Source organism: Myotis lucifugus, unplaced genomic scaffold (assembly GCF_000147115.1).
Source record: "Myotis lucifugus unplaced genomic scaffold, Myoluc2.0 scaffold_104, whole genome shotgun sequence".
NCBI lineage: Eukaryota > Metazoa > Chordata > Mammalia > Chiroptera > Vespertilionidae > Myotis > Myotis lucifugus.
The window spans coordinates 4,238,485-4,256,317 of record NW_005871152.1 but is presented as its reverse complement, the minus strand read 5'-3'; the positions used below and the strand labels follow the sequence as shown (position 1 = coordinate 4,256,317).

At 38.2% G+C, this 17,833-nt stretch overlaps 1 protein-coding gene across 1 annotated transcript; it reads left to right on the top strand.

The window, feature by feature from the left end:
* Nucleotides 1–1,540: 1,540 nt before the first annotated feature.
* LOC102429411 (myotubularin-related protein 2-like) lies at nucleotides 1,541–14,081 on the top strand (the record flags this gene model as incomplete). The annotated part of the gene is made up of 5 exons (XM_006092804.2): nucleotides 1,541–1,747; nucleotides 6,717–6,809; nucleotides 10,141–10,254; nucleotides 12,026–12,202; nucleotides 12,791–14,081. Coding segments are annotated over 5 exons (753 nt in total), but the record flags the coding sequence as incomplete, so codon positions are not given.
* Between the last annotated feature and the right edge of the window lie 3,752 nt (nucleotides 14,082–17,833).

Sequence of the window (17,833 nt, the reverse complement as noted above, 5' to 3'; positions counted from 1 at the left end):
CTAATTGACTGCCCCGCCTCAAAGATGGCAGGGCAGTCCCCGCAGCCCCACCGGGGTGGCAGGCCTGTGGCAAGGCCGGGCCCGCCCCCCAGGCGGGCCGGTCGCTCCGTGCACCTGCCTCCGGAGTCCCCCAGTCTCCTTAGTCCCCATACCGCCCAGGGCCAGCCTGAGGCGCAGGCAAGTCTCAGATGTCGGCTGCCCAGCTGCCCAGGGCCGCCCGAGGCTCAGGGCCGGCTGAGGCTTGTGCTGCCGGCAGTGGCAGCAGCAGAGGTGTGATGGGAACGTCGCCTCCCCCTGATCTCCGGGTCGCCTCCCGCCCCTGAGGCTCCCGGTCTGTGAGAGAGGGCAAGCCTGGCTGAGGGACCCCCCTCCAGTGCATGAATTTTCATGCACCGGGCCTCTAGTTGTTTTATAAACAAATGCATGAGTTAAAATGACCACTTTGGGTCAGCCTTATCTTCCCAACTGTTTTGATCCTTTTGGGTCAGTGATTTGTAAGTCTGGATATGCGTTTGAATTATCGGTGGAAGTTATTTAAAAATAGTGAGTTAGGATTAGTGGAGATTGGAGTCCAGGCATTTTAGAAAAAGGCAGTGCTCCCAGATGACTCTGTGGCATAGTCAGGATTGAGGTTGCTTCAGCGAGCACCCCATTTCCTGAACATGCTGACAACAAGGTCAGAGGGAGGCTATTGTGAGGTTCTTTAACCTGGTAGTAAGTCACAGTTCTTTCATTCTGATGTTTGGGGAGCCATGCTGTTCTGTAAGTAGGATCTAGTCACTGCAGAGATGAATAGTACTAGAATGTCTATTTTAAAGGATAGTATACTGTTTCTATTTTGGTTACATATAATATTGTCTAGTTTTATCTCAAGATCATCTTCAGTAAATTATTTTGCAGAGTCTGTGCATATTTAAATAAATAACTGAAATTATTTTAGATACCAGTTAAATTGACCTGATAATATATTGAACAGATGAGAATTTTCATTCATCCCGATACAGAAAAGTACTTACTCTGAAGTTTTATACTGTGTTCTCTGTATGCTATATGCCATATATAAAAAGAGTAAAATGCTATGGAAGCTATAGAATATCTTAAAAGAGATCAATTTTATTGTTTCAGACATATTTTAATTTGGTTAAGCAAGCATTGTTATAAATAACAGATAAGACTTCAGTTGGGATATTTTAATTTAAGTGGATGATACTTGGAATATTGGAAGAGTCTTAGAAACAGTCCTTTTTAGAACTTAGATCTTTTTTTCTTTCTCATACTGTTGATTTCTATAGAACCCAAGGGCACCTTTCATTTGTATATTTCATTGTGCAGATAAATAGGAGTCTGCATTTATGAGATTTTTCTATTTTTAAAAGCAAAATTTATAGGCCTTCTACCACTTAAAAAATTTTTTTTTAGGAAGGGACCGATGTTTGTTTTTCATGTTATTGAGACAGTCATCCCTAGCAAAAAATTATCATTTTAAAGAAGGAAGCATTAAAAAAAATTTTTTATTTAAAAAAAAAAATCTGTTTTGCAGCTTATTCTTGCCGGAGCTCTCCGGATTGCTGACAGAGTGGAATCAGGAAAGACGTCGGTGGTGGTGCACTGCAGCGATGGCTGGGACCGCACCGCCCAACTGACGTCCCTGGCCATGCTCATGCTGGACGGGTACTACCGAACCATCCGCGGATTCGAAGTCCTCGTGGAGAAAGAATGGCTGAGCTTTGGACATCGATTTCAGCTTGTGAGTAAAGAACCTTGAATCGATGTATTCCATGCATCCCACATCAGGCGTGTGAAAATAATGCCTTCTATTCATTAGCTATTCATCTAGAATCGATCATTTATTCTAGAGGGGTAAGCTTCTCAGGAGAACTTTTTGTTTTGGAAAGCATTAGTGTCTTCCGTCCAGGCTTTGCAGCCTGAGCCAGGCCTAGCTATTTTATTTGTCAGGCCCCTGACCCAGTCTCTTCTGTCATCTCTACCAGGAAATGTCAGGTGCTGTTTGCTCCAAGGCACTTGGAGCAAACAGCAATACTAATACTGATTTCCATGGGCTTCTCCTGTCCTCCTGCAGTTGATAGTTCAGATTAGCAAGAATGATTGTGGAATTACAAGGCACTTGTAGCTTTTCCTGTAGACTTAAAAAAAGATTAGAATGGCTGAATTTTATTCCCAACTTAAAGGAGCCCTACAAAGTAGCATTGCTCACACAAGATCAGGGTCTAAAAATACTGGGCTGGAAGAAAAAAAGTAAAATGTAACTCAGAGTTGGGAATAAAACAACTTTCCTGTTACCCTTTTTAAGGCACTAACACTTGGCCAGTGTTGCAGCCCTGGCCAAGTAGCTCAGTTGGTTAGAGCGTCATCCCGATACGGGCTCCATCTTTGATCCCCGGTCAGAGTACATACAACAAGTGACCAGTGAATGAATCAATAAGTGGAACAACAAATTGATGTATCTCTTTCTCTCTCTTCCTAAAAATCAGTTAATTAAAGTGTTGCAGTTAGTTTTATGGAAATGACAAATTTTTGTGCCTTCTATAAGTCTCAAAATTTATGTTGATGTTATCGTTGGTATCAAATTTAAGAGTCAGAAGGAAGTCAGAGCCCAGCAGTTGTTGAACACCTGTGGTGTCCCACAGTGACTGTTTGGTGTCCTCATTGACACCACAGGGAAAAAGCCGCAGTCTCTCCCCAAGGCTGTCAGTCTCCCCCTGGAAAGTCTACCTATTCGAAACCTCTTCCTCGTAGGGAACTAAAATCTGCTTCCCAGTGTTTCTACATTCCCCTTTGGAGACAAGAAGAACAAATATAACTACTTGTTCATATAAGATAGCCCTTCAGATATTAGGAAGTAGCTGTCAGCTCATGTCATTTATAGTCGTCAGTTCTTCTGGCTAGCCATCCACTTTCCTCTCTTGTCCTAGCTCCTCCCTCCTAGTTATCCTCGGGACCTTTCTGCAGGTGGGCAGCCAGAACTAATCACAGTTCCTAAATATACAAATGGGTGTATTATGTCCCTTTCACATGTGCTTTTTTGTTACATCACACTTTGGATTGTGTAGCTTTTACATAAATACACATTTAAGTAGTTTCTGCTAAACACTAAATTTGGAATCAGAAAACTTGGTTCTTATGTAATGTCTATTTGTGTTAGTTGCAATCATAGAATTTGGAGAGTGAGAAGGAGTAATATTTTCACACAAAGTAGGAGCAGAGTGAGCACATGTCTAGAGAGTTGAGCGTGGCAAGAGTAGCGATGAGGGAGGGTCAGGTTTAGAGATTCTTGGCCAAGGGAGGAGTTAGTGTGTCAGGGACCATAAAACCACTGAGAGTGTGGCTCGTGGCAGCATTTTCCTAGATCAGCTGAAAGGCTTTGTGAAAGAGGTCTACCCAGACGCTGTCTCTAATGTTAACCTTTAGTGTCCAGGAGTTGCCGGGGTATGTGGGCATTGTTTATAAATGGCTTGAGAAAAACAGACATTTAATGGTAAGTCTGCTCTTTTGAACTTCAACTGTGAGTATCTATTCAGATGGCTCACATTTTTCAATTCTCTATAAAATGAAAAGACTATTTAAAAATAAAACACAAAAAAACTTACTTCAAAGAATAAAGTTTTAGTCAGCCAAAGCTGCACATGTTATATAAATGTGACCAAAATCATAAACATAGCAAACTGTTTGAAATTGCTATGGATTCCTAAATTGTCAGCTCTGGTTTTCTACTCCATTTACCCCAGGTGTTAGGTGAAAGCAAAATTTGACCAATAAAGGACATCTGGTCAAGATGCTGTGCTCACACATGGTTAATACAGGGCACTGATTCTCATACTTGTTGATTTCAAGACCTTTCATTCTTGACAATTATTGATGACCCCAGAGAACTTTGCTTACATGGTTTATGACTATCAGAATTTACCATATTAGAAATTAAATTGAATACTAATTAAATACTAATTAAAGAAATAAATCTATTTGTCTTAGTCCATTTGGACTGTTATAATACCATAGACCAGTGGTTCTCAACCTTCCTAACACCACGACCCTTTAATACAGTTCCTCATGTTGTGGTGACCCCAATCATAAAATTATTTTCGTTGCTACTTCATAACTGTCATTTTGCTACTGTTATGAATCATAATGTAAATATCTGATATGCAGGATGTATTTTCATTTGTTACAAAATGAACATAATTAAAAGCATAGTGATTAATCACAAAACATATGTAATATATATGTGTTTTCCGATGGTCTTCCAGCTTCCTCCGAACCTGATTCTGCTTCTTGAGTGTGTCCCTTATGGGTGCGAGGAGTTGAAATCTGCAGTTTGTTGGGTTAAGCTGCAAAAGCGCAGGTGGTTTCCTTTTTGTTCCACTGGCACAGCTTGGGCGGGGATGTAAATTGAGTAGGGCGGGGTCTCAGAATCACCAGGGTGGAGCAAACAGCAATGGCGTCTCCACAACTCCTCGCCACTCTGCGACTCTGCGTCTCCGCATCCCCGAGTGCCGGCGAGCAGCTCTGTGAGAAAGCCACTCTCGCTTTCCCACCCGCTGCAAGGCTGTCCTGCCTCTCCCTGTAGGGGTCTGGGACCTCAGAATCCCGCCCCAAACAAGCTCAGTGGATTCGAGAGTTTGTAACCCCTTTCGATTGAAAAAAACCGTGCATCCAGTTGCAGCCTGCCTGGCCTGCGACTCTGTACCTCTGTTCTTGGCGCCTCTGCACCTCCTACTCAGTCTCAGTGCGCTTCTTTCTTTCCTTCCAGTTGTAGAACTTCCACTGGGCCAGCTTTCCCATGGTTCTGAATGATAGCTGTTTTGTCTTATAGTTGGTATTTTCAATGTTGTTGTGGGAGGCAGCACACACAGGTCTGTACCTTACGCCGCCATCTTGGTTCTTCCAATGCATTTCTTTATATAATCCCATAAACCACAGCTGTTAATACCACCACTGATTTTATTGGAAGTCTTTAAGTATTATCAAACTTATGTGGCAGGTAAAAGTTTTCCAAAAACCTAATTTTCACTCAAAAGCTTGAATTTTATCATTGGCAACAAATACTATCCATTGTATTCCTTGAAGTGAAACAGTCACTTTGTACATTTTCAAAAAGTCTGCAAGATAGTCAAGTCTTCGTAACCATAGTTCACTTATCAATTGTTCTTTCAAGTCAGAACGATGTTCTGTGAAAAAGTGTCAGTTCCTATCGTTCTACTTAAGTTTACAGCAGAAGCGCATCATGTGCATTTCCCATTTGTTACACAGAATAGTAAAAAAAATACATTTAATAATGTTAATACTTTTTACTGCTTCAAGGAAACTGCTCCAGAAATTGGCTTTAGTCCCTTTCATTTAAGTGCATGTGTGTGGCAGGGCAGGATGTAACCACAGTGCAGCTTGATTTCACTGCCTTGCTTGATTCCTCCTAAGGTACCAAAAAGTTTGGTCCTTCATCACTTTTGCACCATGAGTGCAAACGTCAATGAATTAAAAAAGGCAGATGACATTTTAGGATTATGAAATTAGTTTGACCTCACAGTCCCCCCCCATCCCCAGAAGTCTAGGGATCATATTTTTAGAATCAATGGCTTTAAGATAGGGAACAGGGGTCTGTTTCAGTCATCTGGGGCACAGGTGCTCAGAGAAAGAAAAAACAGAACCTGGGTGAGTGCATGCTTGGAGGGTAGAAGTCAAGCATTTTTTAAAGGTTTATGAAGGTTTGTGCTAATGTTGATTCTTCTTGATAAAGAGACTGGAGCTAAGATGCAACAGGTCCCCTTCATGCACTGGCCAAGGTGTTAGAGGAGAAGGGTACTTTATATAACAACATAATATTCTGGGGGAAATTAGATCTCCAGAACAAAAATCTGGGCTCTGAGGTCTGACTACTCCAATCTTCCATTGTCAGCCTTTTAGGTCTGGGTTTCATTTATTATTATTATTTTTAGAGAGAGGGGAAGGGAGAGGGAGAAAAGAAACATTGGTGTGAGAGTGAACATCGATAAGCTGCTCACCCCCCCACCCGCCCCCACTTATTACTGGGGATGGAGCTCACAATCCTGGCATGTGCCCTGGCCGGTGTGGCTCAGCTAGTTGGGCATCGTCCTATGCACTGAAATGTTGTCAGTTCAATTGCCTAGGTTTCATTTATTAAAGTTGTAATTCCTGTTAAAAGCATCACATGTTAAACCTGGCAGTTTTGCACATAAAAATGTTTTCTTTTTTTCTTTTTATTGAATTTTTTGGGGTGATACTTGTTAGCAAAGCATATACAGTATGTGTGTGTGTGTATGTGTATATATATATGTATGTATATATATATATATATCCCACGTTCAAAGGCTGTTAAGTCACGTTGTTTACCCATATCTTCAGAAAAAAATCACTTCTGTCGTGGTAAACAACCTGCTTCCCTATTTATAATGGTCTGGCCCTCTAGCACCTTCAGTGCGAAATTATAGCTGATTTGCCTACTAACGTCAGGTGGTCATAATCTGGCCATTCAGTGTAGGTTTCAGGTGCACGAGTCTACTGTATGGACATTTCATAGGTAGGGTGATGGTGATGGCTATTTTCTTTGCTATGCTCTTTTAAAAAGATTTTCTGGCGTTTAAAAAATATTGACAAAATAGTATTTTTATTGGAAATTTATTTTCATTAAAAAAATGAAAAACTCCACAAAGTTCACATGCTATTTCACTGTCTTTCTTCAGAGACTTGGGCATGGAGATAAGAATCATGCAGATGCAGATAGATCGCCTGTTTTTCTTCAGTTCATCGACTGTGTCTGGCAAATGACAAGACAGGTAACTTATCTATATCCATTCTTACATCCCGTTTTTAAGCCTTCCAGTTGGAGTTAGGAGATTTGGTCACTGATTTTCCTATATTTCATGTAAAATGAAAATTCTTGTAAGGTTTTTAGGTAACATAACTATTACCTAAACTATTACCTAAACTATTATCATGTTGTGAATTAAGCTAAAGAATATTATTTGGGAGTATTAAACACTTGACAATTTGATTCTATCAGCATTTCAGTGAGTGGCTCCGTAATAACCCAAGAGGTTTCCTCCTCTATAGATAATTAGTAACATCATGCAGCATGTTCACCCAAAAGCTCATCTGCATATTGTTAAAAAGGTAAAGAAATGAAGAAACAGGCAAGTAAATTTAATGAAAAATGGGTTGGGTGGGAAATGATGGCAAGATAGGTATATAATAGATTCTTTATTTTTCTTAGGTATGGAGAGATTGTTTTTTTAGAGCTTCTACCAACTTTCTAATAAACCAATGTGAAATCTAGTGTAAATGGTTTGCTATATTTAGATAGCCCAAAAGAGAAAAAAATCTGGTTAATTATGGGATCATCCCCTAATGAGGCAAGGGTTTGGGTCATAAAAATATTTAACTCTACTTAAGAAAAATCATCTCAAAACCCCAAAGTTGGATACAGCTCATTGGTATGTCAGTTAACTATCACCCAAGGGTTTATTAGACGTCAGCTGGGAGTCTGGTTTGTTTTAGTTAGATTCTCATGTGAATATAAGGTAGGAAAATTGCTGGCTCTGCTCTGCTTTAGGGTCACATTTTAGCTTCAAGAAAATACTATTTAAAAGAAGTGGTGATCCTTAGGAAAAAATACACCAATTACAGTGTATATTGAAGTTTGTTTCTTCCCATAAGAATTTCAATTTGGGTGGATTATTTGGAAACTTGCTGGGTTAAACTGTGTTGTAGATATGACTACAGTATGAAGAGGCTGGTATTTTCACACATATACTACAAATGTGTATACAATTCGGTTTTGTTCTATGCATCAGGTTCTCATATGTTGTGGGAGGGGAGATGCTACATACTTATTTTAATGTTCACTACTTCTTAGAGCAGGTGAGAAATTTTCCTTTGGAATTGCCTTTGAGGTAGTATATCAGCTATACAAATCCTTACCAATCCTTTTTTAGGTTTTGACTAAAAATAATAGGATCCACTTTAAAAAAACAAAACATCCATGTGAGAGAGACACATTGATTGGTTGCCTCCTACATGTACCCCGACAGGGGCTGGGGATTGAGCCTGCAACTGAGATACGTGCCCTTGACTGGAATAAAACCCAGGACCCTTAAGTCCAAGGGCAGACTCACTATCTACTGAGCCAAACTGACCAGGGCAGGACCCATTTTTGGCCATTACCATATTCAGTTTCTAAATAGCATTTGGCTGTTGGCAAAAATCAAATGCCCTATCAACAGACTAGGAAGGTTGTGTGAAGCTGTGGCATCATTGATGCTTATATGGACTGCTTCCCAAGGGGACTATCTTAAAGGGGCAACGTAAGTGAATATATTAGTTCTGGTATGCTTGTTAAAAAAAAATCAAAGTTACCAGTTGTTTACATGGCAGAGTATATGACTAGTACATGTCTTCTTTAGTAGCTGTGTTAACTTTCTATATGCTATATACCTAAAAGCAGTCTTACTTCAATGCTGAGCTAAAGGTACTATAAAGTAGAAAATCAGTTTAATCTTGTTTCTTAGATAATCTAAAATACATTATAGAAGTGATGATTCTTTAGACATCTAGTTATGTTTTATGTACATTTTCTTCCTGAACATAAAATGTTACAATGTTTATTGGTAATCTTCAATTTTACAAATAATTGCTTGTTTGTTCAGAGATTTAAATAACACATTTGTCAAAATGAGAATCATGTTGTAGTTAACCAGATTCCACCTCTGTTCCTACTCGCATCTTCAGGAAGCAGTGGATAAAGGGCCCTTGAGATTTTAAATATGCAAGGAGAACAAAATATTCCTCTTCTGTTTAAGATTTTAAAAGCAGTGCCAGCAGTTAATGCTCTGCTATTTTAGTGTTGTTGTGAGGAAATGCCCACTGATTAAGATGTCTTCTCATAACTGAGCTAAAAGCCCTGCCAAGAAGAGCTACCCACAGGCTCAGCTCTTCTGGATTGCTATTTCATGAGTCAGAGTACACGCATAGTTGGCTAATAAATAAGGCTAAGAGTGTTAATCAGGTGATGGGATTTATTTTGTAAATAAATGGGATTTGACCAAGTTTCTTAAAATACTTGGCTTTTTGTTGGCATGTGCTTGATCACCTGCTGCATTCATTCAGTTCCATAGCCACAACATGGAGTTATCATTTATTCTTTGAGGAATCTGCTATATTACCCTGCTTATGGCTTCCTAAAATTTAGGAAATTTTAAGGTAAAGTTGTTTTTAACCCTGTCCCTTTTGCTTACAGTTCATGCTATTTTCCTTCACTACTGGGTAGGAATCATTCTAAAAAAACTTACTTGAATATTTCCCAACTCTGCAATCTAAATGTTCATGGAATTCCTTTTCAGTTGTGTAATTGGTACAATCTTACATGGAAACTTTGGGATAATTTTGAACCATTACATTGACAGGATGGATTAAACTAAATCCTTTACCTTCCTGTGGCCTGTAATTTGTCCTTGATAAATTCCCCACAGATTGTGGTGTTTGTATAATATTAAGACATCCAGTAGGCCGCTGCCGTTAGGTTATGGAGAAAGTGAATTTTCTTTTTAATTAGAAAGAGGCTGCCAAAGTCCTGGGTTACACAATACTCCCATTTGCCTGGCTGCTCCTTGAAAAGATGAGCAGGTTCGCTTTAAATGATCTGCACATCTGCCTGGGGCAGTTATTTGTGTGCATTGCTGACATTTTTTTGGAGACATTGATGCTATTTTTTTGTAATTTCTAAAACAAAACAATGTTTTTGAAATTTAAAGAAAAATCTTATGTTGTTTATGGTCACTTTTGGCAGAGAAAGATTAGACTTTCCTGAACTGCCCAGGTCAAAATTCCTCAGCTTGTGGGGCTAGCAGATGTAGATCAGAAACATCAAGGTCAGACCATTCAAATTCTTGATGCATAAGAAAAGATTTTGGAGAAATAATCTTAGAACTAAATAGTAAAGTGATTTTTGAACAGAAAACCAAGCGGATGCCATAATGACTTAGAAATATAGTTTTGAATATTGTTTAGCCTACTTTTAAATATTATAAAGGATCTACTCATATACTACAGGATGAATATGCTTGAAAAAAATGTCTTAATAGTTTTGTGTTTGTGGTGTTTGATTTGCAGTTTCCTACAGCATTTGAATTCAATGAATATTTTCTCATTACCATTTTGGACCACCTGTATAGCTGTTTATTCGGAACATTCCTTTGTAACAGTGAACAGCAGAGAGTAAAAGAGGTAAAATAATGAGCCCCTGTCCTGGTCTATCCTCAACATGTATTTTCCCTACTAGAGTGTATGTTGTGATGGATTGCAACTGAATAGTTGTTGTTTTGAATCATTTCTTTGGCCATACTTTATTATGATTCCTTCTTCCCAAACTTCTGATCTACTAGTATTTTAAAGTACCTCTGTTGCAATGCTAAAGTGCCAGCTGCCAGGTGAGTTATGGGTGGGAAGTAGTGTCTGCTAAGGAGCACCAGTGTACCTGTTATCCTTGCAGGATGGAAATCCTTCAGAACAGGTGCAGTACATATAATTGGTAATATATGATAAGACATACATTTAAATAAATGGATAGCTCAAATCTGAAAATATATTGTTCATGAGACATTTTAGTTTTTAAAATCGTAAAATAATACTGTAAAACATTCAAACACTGAAAAGATACTGTGTGTAAAGTTATTTTGTTACCCCATTTAGCCAAAGATATTACTGGTGGTTGGTATTATTTACAACAAACCATATAAGGATTACTTCTGTATGAAATTCTTAATCCTACTGATCATTGTATCTCCCTGCATCAATTTTCATTTTAAAAAAAGTGGTTATAAAATAGATTTTCCATGCTTTTCTATAAAGCAGTAGTGGGGAACCTTTTTTTCTGCCAAGAGCCATTTGGATATTTATAACATCATTCTTGGGCCATACAGAGTGGGGAGTTGCTTGCTTTGAGCCAGGCTGCCTGATTCAGACCTTGGATTTTTCACTTACTGTGTGACTTCCAGCAAGTTAATTTCTGCTTCTGTAAAATAGGGGTAATAGTACTTATTGGTGTGAGGATTACACCATACAAAACTCTACAATCATTGCTATGTAGTAAGTGCTTCCTGGACTATATTTTTAATTCACCATACTATCTTCAGTGTCTACTAACACACAGTAAATAATTGCCTGCATAGTAGACACTCAAGAATTGGTTAAATATTAAATAATTCAGAATAGCTAAGTTCCAAAATACTTTCAATTTTTGAGCCTTGAATAGGATTTACTATATCTTGATATTTAAAAAAGGAACATTTTTACTGAGGTATAATTTGCATTCCACAAAATTCACTCTCTTAAAAAGTATATAGTTTATTATAAGCATGTCAGCAGGCATGAGTTTGACATGCTTGGTTTAGTGGTTTTTAAGGTATCTAGAGTTGTACAAACATCAGCACTATGTTCACAACATTGGAAAGAAACTGTGTACCTATTAGTAGTTACTCTCCATTCTCCTTCCCTCCCAGCCCCTGGCAAACCTTAATCTGTCTCTGTGGATTTGCCCCTTCAGGACATTTCATGGAAATGGAGTTATTCAGGATATGGCCTCAGTGTCTGGCTTCTTTCACGTAGCATAAGGTTTGATTTGTAGCAGTTATCAATACTTCATACCTTTTTATGGATGAACGTTCCATTGTATAACTATTTTGTCCATTTGTCAGTTGATAGACGTTTGGATTTCTACTTTTTGGCTATTATAAGAAATGCTGCTTTGAACATCTATGTACAGAATTTTATGTGCCTGTTTTCAGTTCTCTTGGGTATAAACCTAAGAGTAGAATTATGGGCACAGTAACTCTATGTTTACCTTTTTGAGGAACTGCACTGTTTCCCAATACCCTCTGAATTTAATGTAAGTGGGGATGTCACTGAAGTGTCAAAGTGATCACAACATACCTCTTTATAACTTTCATCTGAAGTACAAAGAGCTTACGTGATGAATCTCGACTTTTCCTTTTTACAGAACCTTCCTAAAAGGACAGTGTCACTGTGGTCCTACATAAACAGCCAGCTGGAAGACTTCACTAATCCTCTCTATGGGAGCTACTCCAATCACGTCCTTTATCCAGTAGCCAGCATGCGCCACCTAGAGCTCTGGGTGGGATATTACGTGAGGTGGAATCCATGTATGAAACCACAGGTATGCTGTACAATACACAGCAGGAGTTTTCATCCATGCAATTGTATATTAACTAGAAAAAGTATGTGCATATTTAGAACTTTTCCCTTTCCTGGTTAATAGTTACAACTGTATAGTAGAAAAAGCACTCCACAGGGGTATCATTCCTGACTTCGATTGGATTACTTTGGAAATAACACTTCTATTTTGTCCTTTCTCCCCTGTACAGTGAAGGTATCAGACTGGATAACTTCTAGAGGCCTTTCTTAATTAGGTTAGAGAAATAGGAAATTTTGGTTCAGTTTGAAATATGGACTATTTACTTCTAAACTCTTCAAAAGACTAAAAACCTTAACCTAAACTATAGGAAATACTTGACATTGGCTTTTAGATTGTATTGTTAATTATTTGTTATATTTGGAAAATTGCCAGTTTTAGAGTATTCTGTGGAAATACTTAGGGGCACTGGGAAAGCCAGAGGAAGAGCAGTGGTGCTAGAAAAAGCCCCACATTGTAACATTTAGGGACAGAACTACATACCAGAGTGTGACTTTGGGTTTGTTTAGAACTGCCTAGTTGGAATAATTTTGTGGTGTTTTGCTTTTATAGGAGCCCATTCACAATAGATACAAAGAACTTCTTGCTAAACGAGCAGAACTTCAGAAAAAAGTAGAGGAACTACAGAGAGAGATCTCCAACCGATCAACCTCATCCTCAGAGAGAGCCAGTTCTCCTGCACAGTGTGTCACTCCTGTCCAGACAGTGGTGTGAAAGGATCGTTAGCTGGAGCCATCACCACCACAAACTCCTGATTACAAATGGCAGCTCTGAGTAAAGTCTCCTGAACTTAGAACCCATCTGTGAGAGAAAGTCAGTCCTTTATTTATTTAAATCCGAGTTCAGAACTGTAGCAGTGCAGGGGGCTTAAGTGAAATAACCGCATATATAACTACATGATCATAACACTAATATTAAGTTACCCAAAGAATATTAAAATGCTTCAATCCTAAATCTACAGTGGGAATAAGTTTGATTTTAAAAGGAAAATGCTCTTATAAATTTTGGTGTCTGGTAAAATCAAAATACAAACCACTTCAAAAATATAACTCATGATGGAAGAGAGCTCATTGCACAGAGGAGGAGGAGGAGCATCACTTTTCAAACCAACACTGAAATTCCATGGCATTATATACACTGTAATCTCATGACAGATCAAATCGGACACACCTTTCCCCATCCTGCGTTTTCTTTTTTTTTTTTTTTCGTGGTAATTGATCTACTTTGGTCACCCACATTCTTCATACATGATAAGGCAAAGTCTTGAAGATATTATGGTGTAGTTGAAAATTTTGTGGTCATTATTTATGTACTTATTTAAGATGCATTATTGAGTAGCTGTCCAGGGTTTCAAAGAATTCCACATCCTTCAGATTAGTTTCCACTTGACCAATTACTAGAAATAACATTTAAAAGCTCATTATCTCCCTACTTTAGATTTTTTTGGTGTATCTGAGCACAGAATTGCTAAATTTTGAGGCAATATTTTAAAGTTTACCAGGATTGATTTTTTTCTGAAATCTATAAATTGCTTATGATAAGCATTATGCTCAAATTTTACATGAAATATTTTACTACTGTCCTTTGTAAAGTCTGTACTTCCACTGAATGATAAAGTCTACCAAAGAACTTACTGCATGTAAAAATATATTACAATCTGAAAGCCAGAAAAGGAACTCCCGCTTCACTGTGCACCTGCTGTAGCAGGAGTTCAGTGCTGGTATAAACGTGGACTCCTTGATGCCTGTGTTACTCTAAAAGAGCCATAGGTTATGTACTGTAACAAAGGAGCTTCTTGGCTCTTGGGTCTTTAAATAAAAGTAAATTTCAACTGACTTTTAAACTTTGTCCTTATCCTAGTTATTTACCTTGTTTCTTTTGCAGAAATGTTATTTGGATTTTTTTTTTTTTTTGAGGAAAGTGGTATGCTCCTTGCATCTGTTTCAAAATGAACCTTAGCCCTGCTCTGCCTGTCTATGCAAAATTTTGTCATTATGTGTAATTTCTTAAGGAAATTTATAATCAGGAGTTAAGTGGCTGGTCTATCAGTATTAAAGCTGAGTTTTCTATTCCAAGTATTTTATACACCCATTCTCTCCTGTCCATTCTACCATTCTCCTCATTTAAGCTTTTATTATCTTGGTCTGATATGTAGACGACTGCACTGCACACCAGGACACCCAAGAGTTCATCACCAGTACATCCCAAAGGGGGTCAACTGGACCGAGGAGGAGGCTAGAGCCACGGAAGCTGCAGAGGTGGTGGAAAGTAAGAGATGAGGGAAAGACTCCTGAGCCATCTGGACTGTAGCTAAGGGTCCCATTGCTCTTCACCAACATCCACCTGAGACCTCTCTGACTGGGGAAGGGGACTGAAAAGGAAAGAAGAGAAGACAAAGAGCTGAAGGTACACGTTTCCTGCTGACTTCCCCAGGATTCCAGCAAGAGGCCTGCCTCTGGACTAACTCGAGGATCCTCCTACTGGGCTGTGGGCCGAGTCAAAGCCATGACCATGCTAAGCACACACCTCCTCCCCTTCTGCCACCAGCCTGTTTTAGGAAAAGTCACCTTTTTTATGCACGCATTTTCAACTTTATCAGCAAGTCGGCTCCAATAAGATAAAAACTTATGTTAGAGCACCACCTTCTGGAAACTGAACTTCTAATTGTCAATCTGTTGAACTGTTAGAATCAAAGCAGATGCATGAAGCCTTATCTAAATAAGAAAGATGTTCACTACCCAAAGGTGGCAGCAGAGGCACACTTGTCAAAACTTATGAAAAATCGTGGCAATATATCACAAAATGAAAAAACTCCAGCAAACAAAACCAATGACACAGCATACTGTGGTCCAACTGGTAAAGAATTCAAAATATGATGAAATTCAACAAGCTAAAAGAAACTCAGAAAGGCAATTCAATAAACTCAAGAATAAAATTTGTGAACCTAAGAAGTATTTTACCAAGAGACTGAAATTCTAAATAAAATCTGGAGTTGGTGAACTCAATAAATGAGATAAAGAATGCATCAGAAAGCACTGCAAATAGAAATCAGAGGGATGAGAAAATAAAGGAATTTAGAAATTATTCAGGTGAAAAAGGAGAACTGAAATTTTTAAAAAGTGAAGAAACCTTACAAGAATCATCAGACTCCATTAGAAAAGCCAACACAAGATTATTGGGTAAGGAAGGAACACTTCCAAACTCTTCTGTGAGGCCAGCATTACCTTAATTTCAATACCAGATAAAGACACTACAAAGAAAATGAATTACAGGCCAATATCCCTAATGAATGTAGACGCTAAAATCCTCAACAAAATGTTAGGAAATCAGATCCAGCAATACATTTGAAAGATCATATATCATGACCAAGTGGGATATATTTTGGGGATTCAAGCTTGATACAATATTTGCAAATCAATAAATGTGATACAGCACAAACAAAATGCAAGACACAAATCACGTGATCATATCAATCAATGCAGAAAAAGCATTCCACAAAATCCAACATCTTTTTTTGATAAAAACATTCAGCAAAGTGGGAATAGAGGGATCATACCTCAACATAGTAAAGGCCATATTAGGACAAACCCTACATCCAACATCATAATGAGCAAAACTAAAACCATCTTCCCTAAGAACAGGAACAAGATAGGGATGCCCTCTTTCGCCACTCTTGTTCAACATAGTTCTGGAAGTCCTGGCCATAGTAATCAGAAAAAAAGAATAAAAAATACATCCAAATTAGAAAAGAGGAAGTAAAACTCATCTGCAGATGACACGATACTGTACATAGAAAACTCCTAAAAGACTCCCATCAGAAAACTACTGGATTTAATAAATGGATTCAGAAACATAGGATACAAAATGAACACCCAAAAATTCATAGCATTTTTTTACACCAATAATGAACTCTCAGAATGAATAAAACAATCCCAAATACCATTGCAACAAAAAAATTAAGATACTTAGGAATAAACTTAACCAAGGAGGTAAAAGACCTGTACTCTGAAAACTACAGGATGTTTAAAAAAGAGACAAGAGAGATATATAAAAAAGTGGAAGGATATACCATATTCATGGATCAGTAGAATCAACATCATTAAAATGTCCATACTACCCAAAGCAACCTACAGATTCAATGCAATCCCTATTAAATGCCAACGGCATTTTTCACAGACCTAGAACAAACACTCCAAAAATGTATATAGAATCAAAAAAGATCCCGAATAGCTGCAGCAATCTAGAGAAAGAAGAACAAAGTTGGAGGAATCACAATACCAGATTTCAAGTTATACTACAAAGCCACTGTGCTCAAAACAGCCTGGCACTGGCACAAGAACAGGCATATAGACCAATTGGAACAAAACAGAATCCAGAAATCAACTCAAGCGATTATGCTCAATATTTGACAAAGGAGGCAGGAGCATACAATGGAGAAGAGAGAGTCTCTTCAATAAAAGGTGTGGAGAAAATTGGACAGGTACATGCAAAAAATTACACCACCAACATACAGCATACAGAAGAATAAACTAAAAATGAATATGAGACTTAAATGTAAGATGTGAAACCATAAAAGTCCTAGAAAGGCAACAAAATCTCAGACATCTCTCATAGCAGTATGTTTAGGGATACATCTCCTAGGACTATGGAAACAGGAGAAAATAAACAAATGGGATTACATCAAAATAAAAGCTCTGCACAGCAAAAGAAACCATCAACAAAATAATAAGAGCCTACTGCATGGAAGAACATTATTGCCAATGATACATCAGATAAGGGGTTAATCTCCAAAATATATAGGGAATTCATACAACTTAACAAAAGGAAGACAATCCAATTAAAAACTGGGGAAAGGACCTAAATAGACATTTCTCCAACGTGGGCATACAGAAAGCCAAGAGTCACATAAAAAAATGCTCAAAGTCAGTAATCAGAGAGATGCAATTCAAAATGACAATGAGGTATTGCCTCACACCTGTCAGAATGGTTATCATCAACAAATCAACAAGTGTTGGTGAGGTGGAGAAAGGAAACCCTAGTATACTGCTGGTGGGAATGCAGACTGGTGCAGCCACTAGGGAAAACACTATGAAGTTTCCTCGAAAAATAAATGGAACTTCCATTTGACCCAGTAATTGCACTTTTAGTAATATATCCTAAGAAACCCAAAACACTCATCAGAAAGAATATATGCACCCCTATGTTCATAGCAGTACAAACAGCTAAAACTTGGAAATAGCCTAAGTGCCCATCAGCAGATGAGTGGATAATAAAACTATGGTACATTTACACAATGAAATACTACTCGGCAATGAAAGAAAGAAGTCTTACCATTTGCAACAGCATGGATGGACCTGGAGAGTATTATGCTGAGCAAAAGAAGCCAGTCAGAGAAAGACAAGTATCACATGATCTCACTCACATGTAGAATCTAATGAACTAAACAAACTGATGATCAAAAATAGACCCAGAGTCATAGAAGCATGAACACATTGTTGAACCTCAGAGGAAAGGCAGGGGAGGATGGGTGGGAAGAGATCAACCAATGAATTTGTTTGCATATATGCATAACCCGTGAACACAGACAATGGGGTA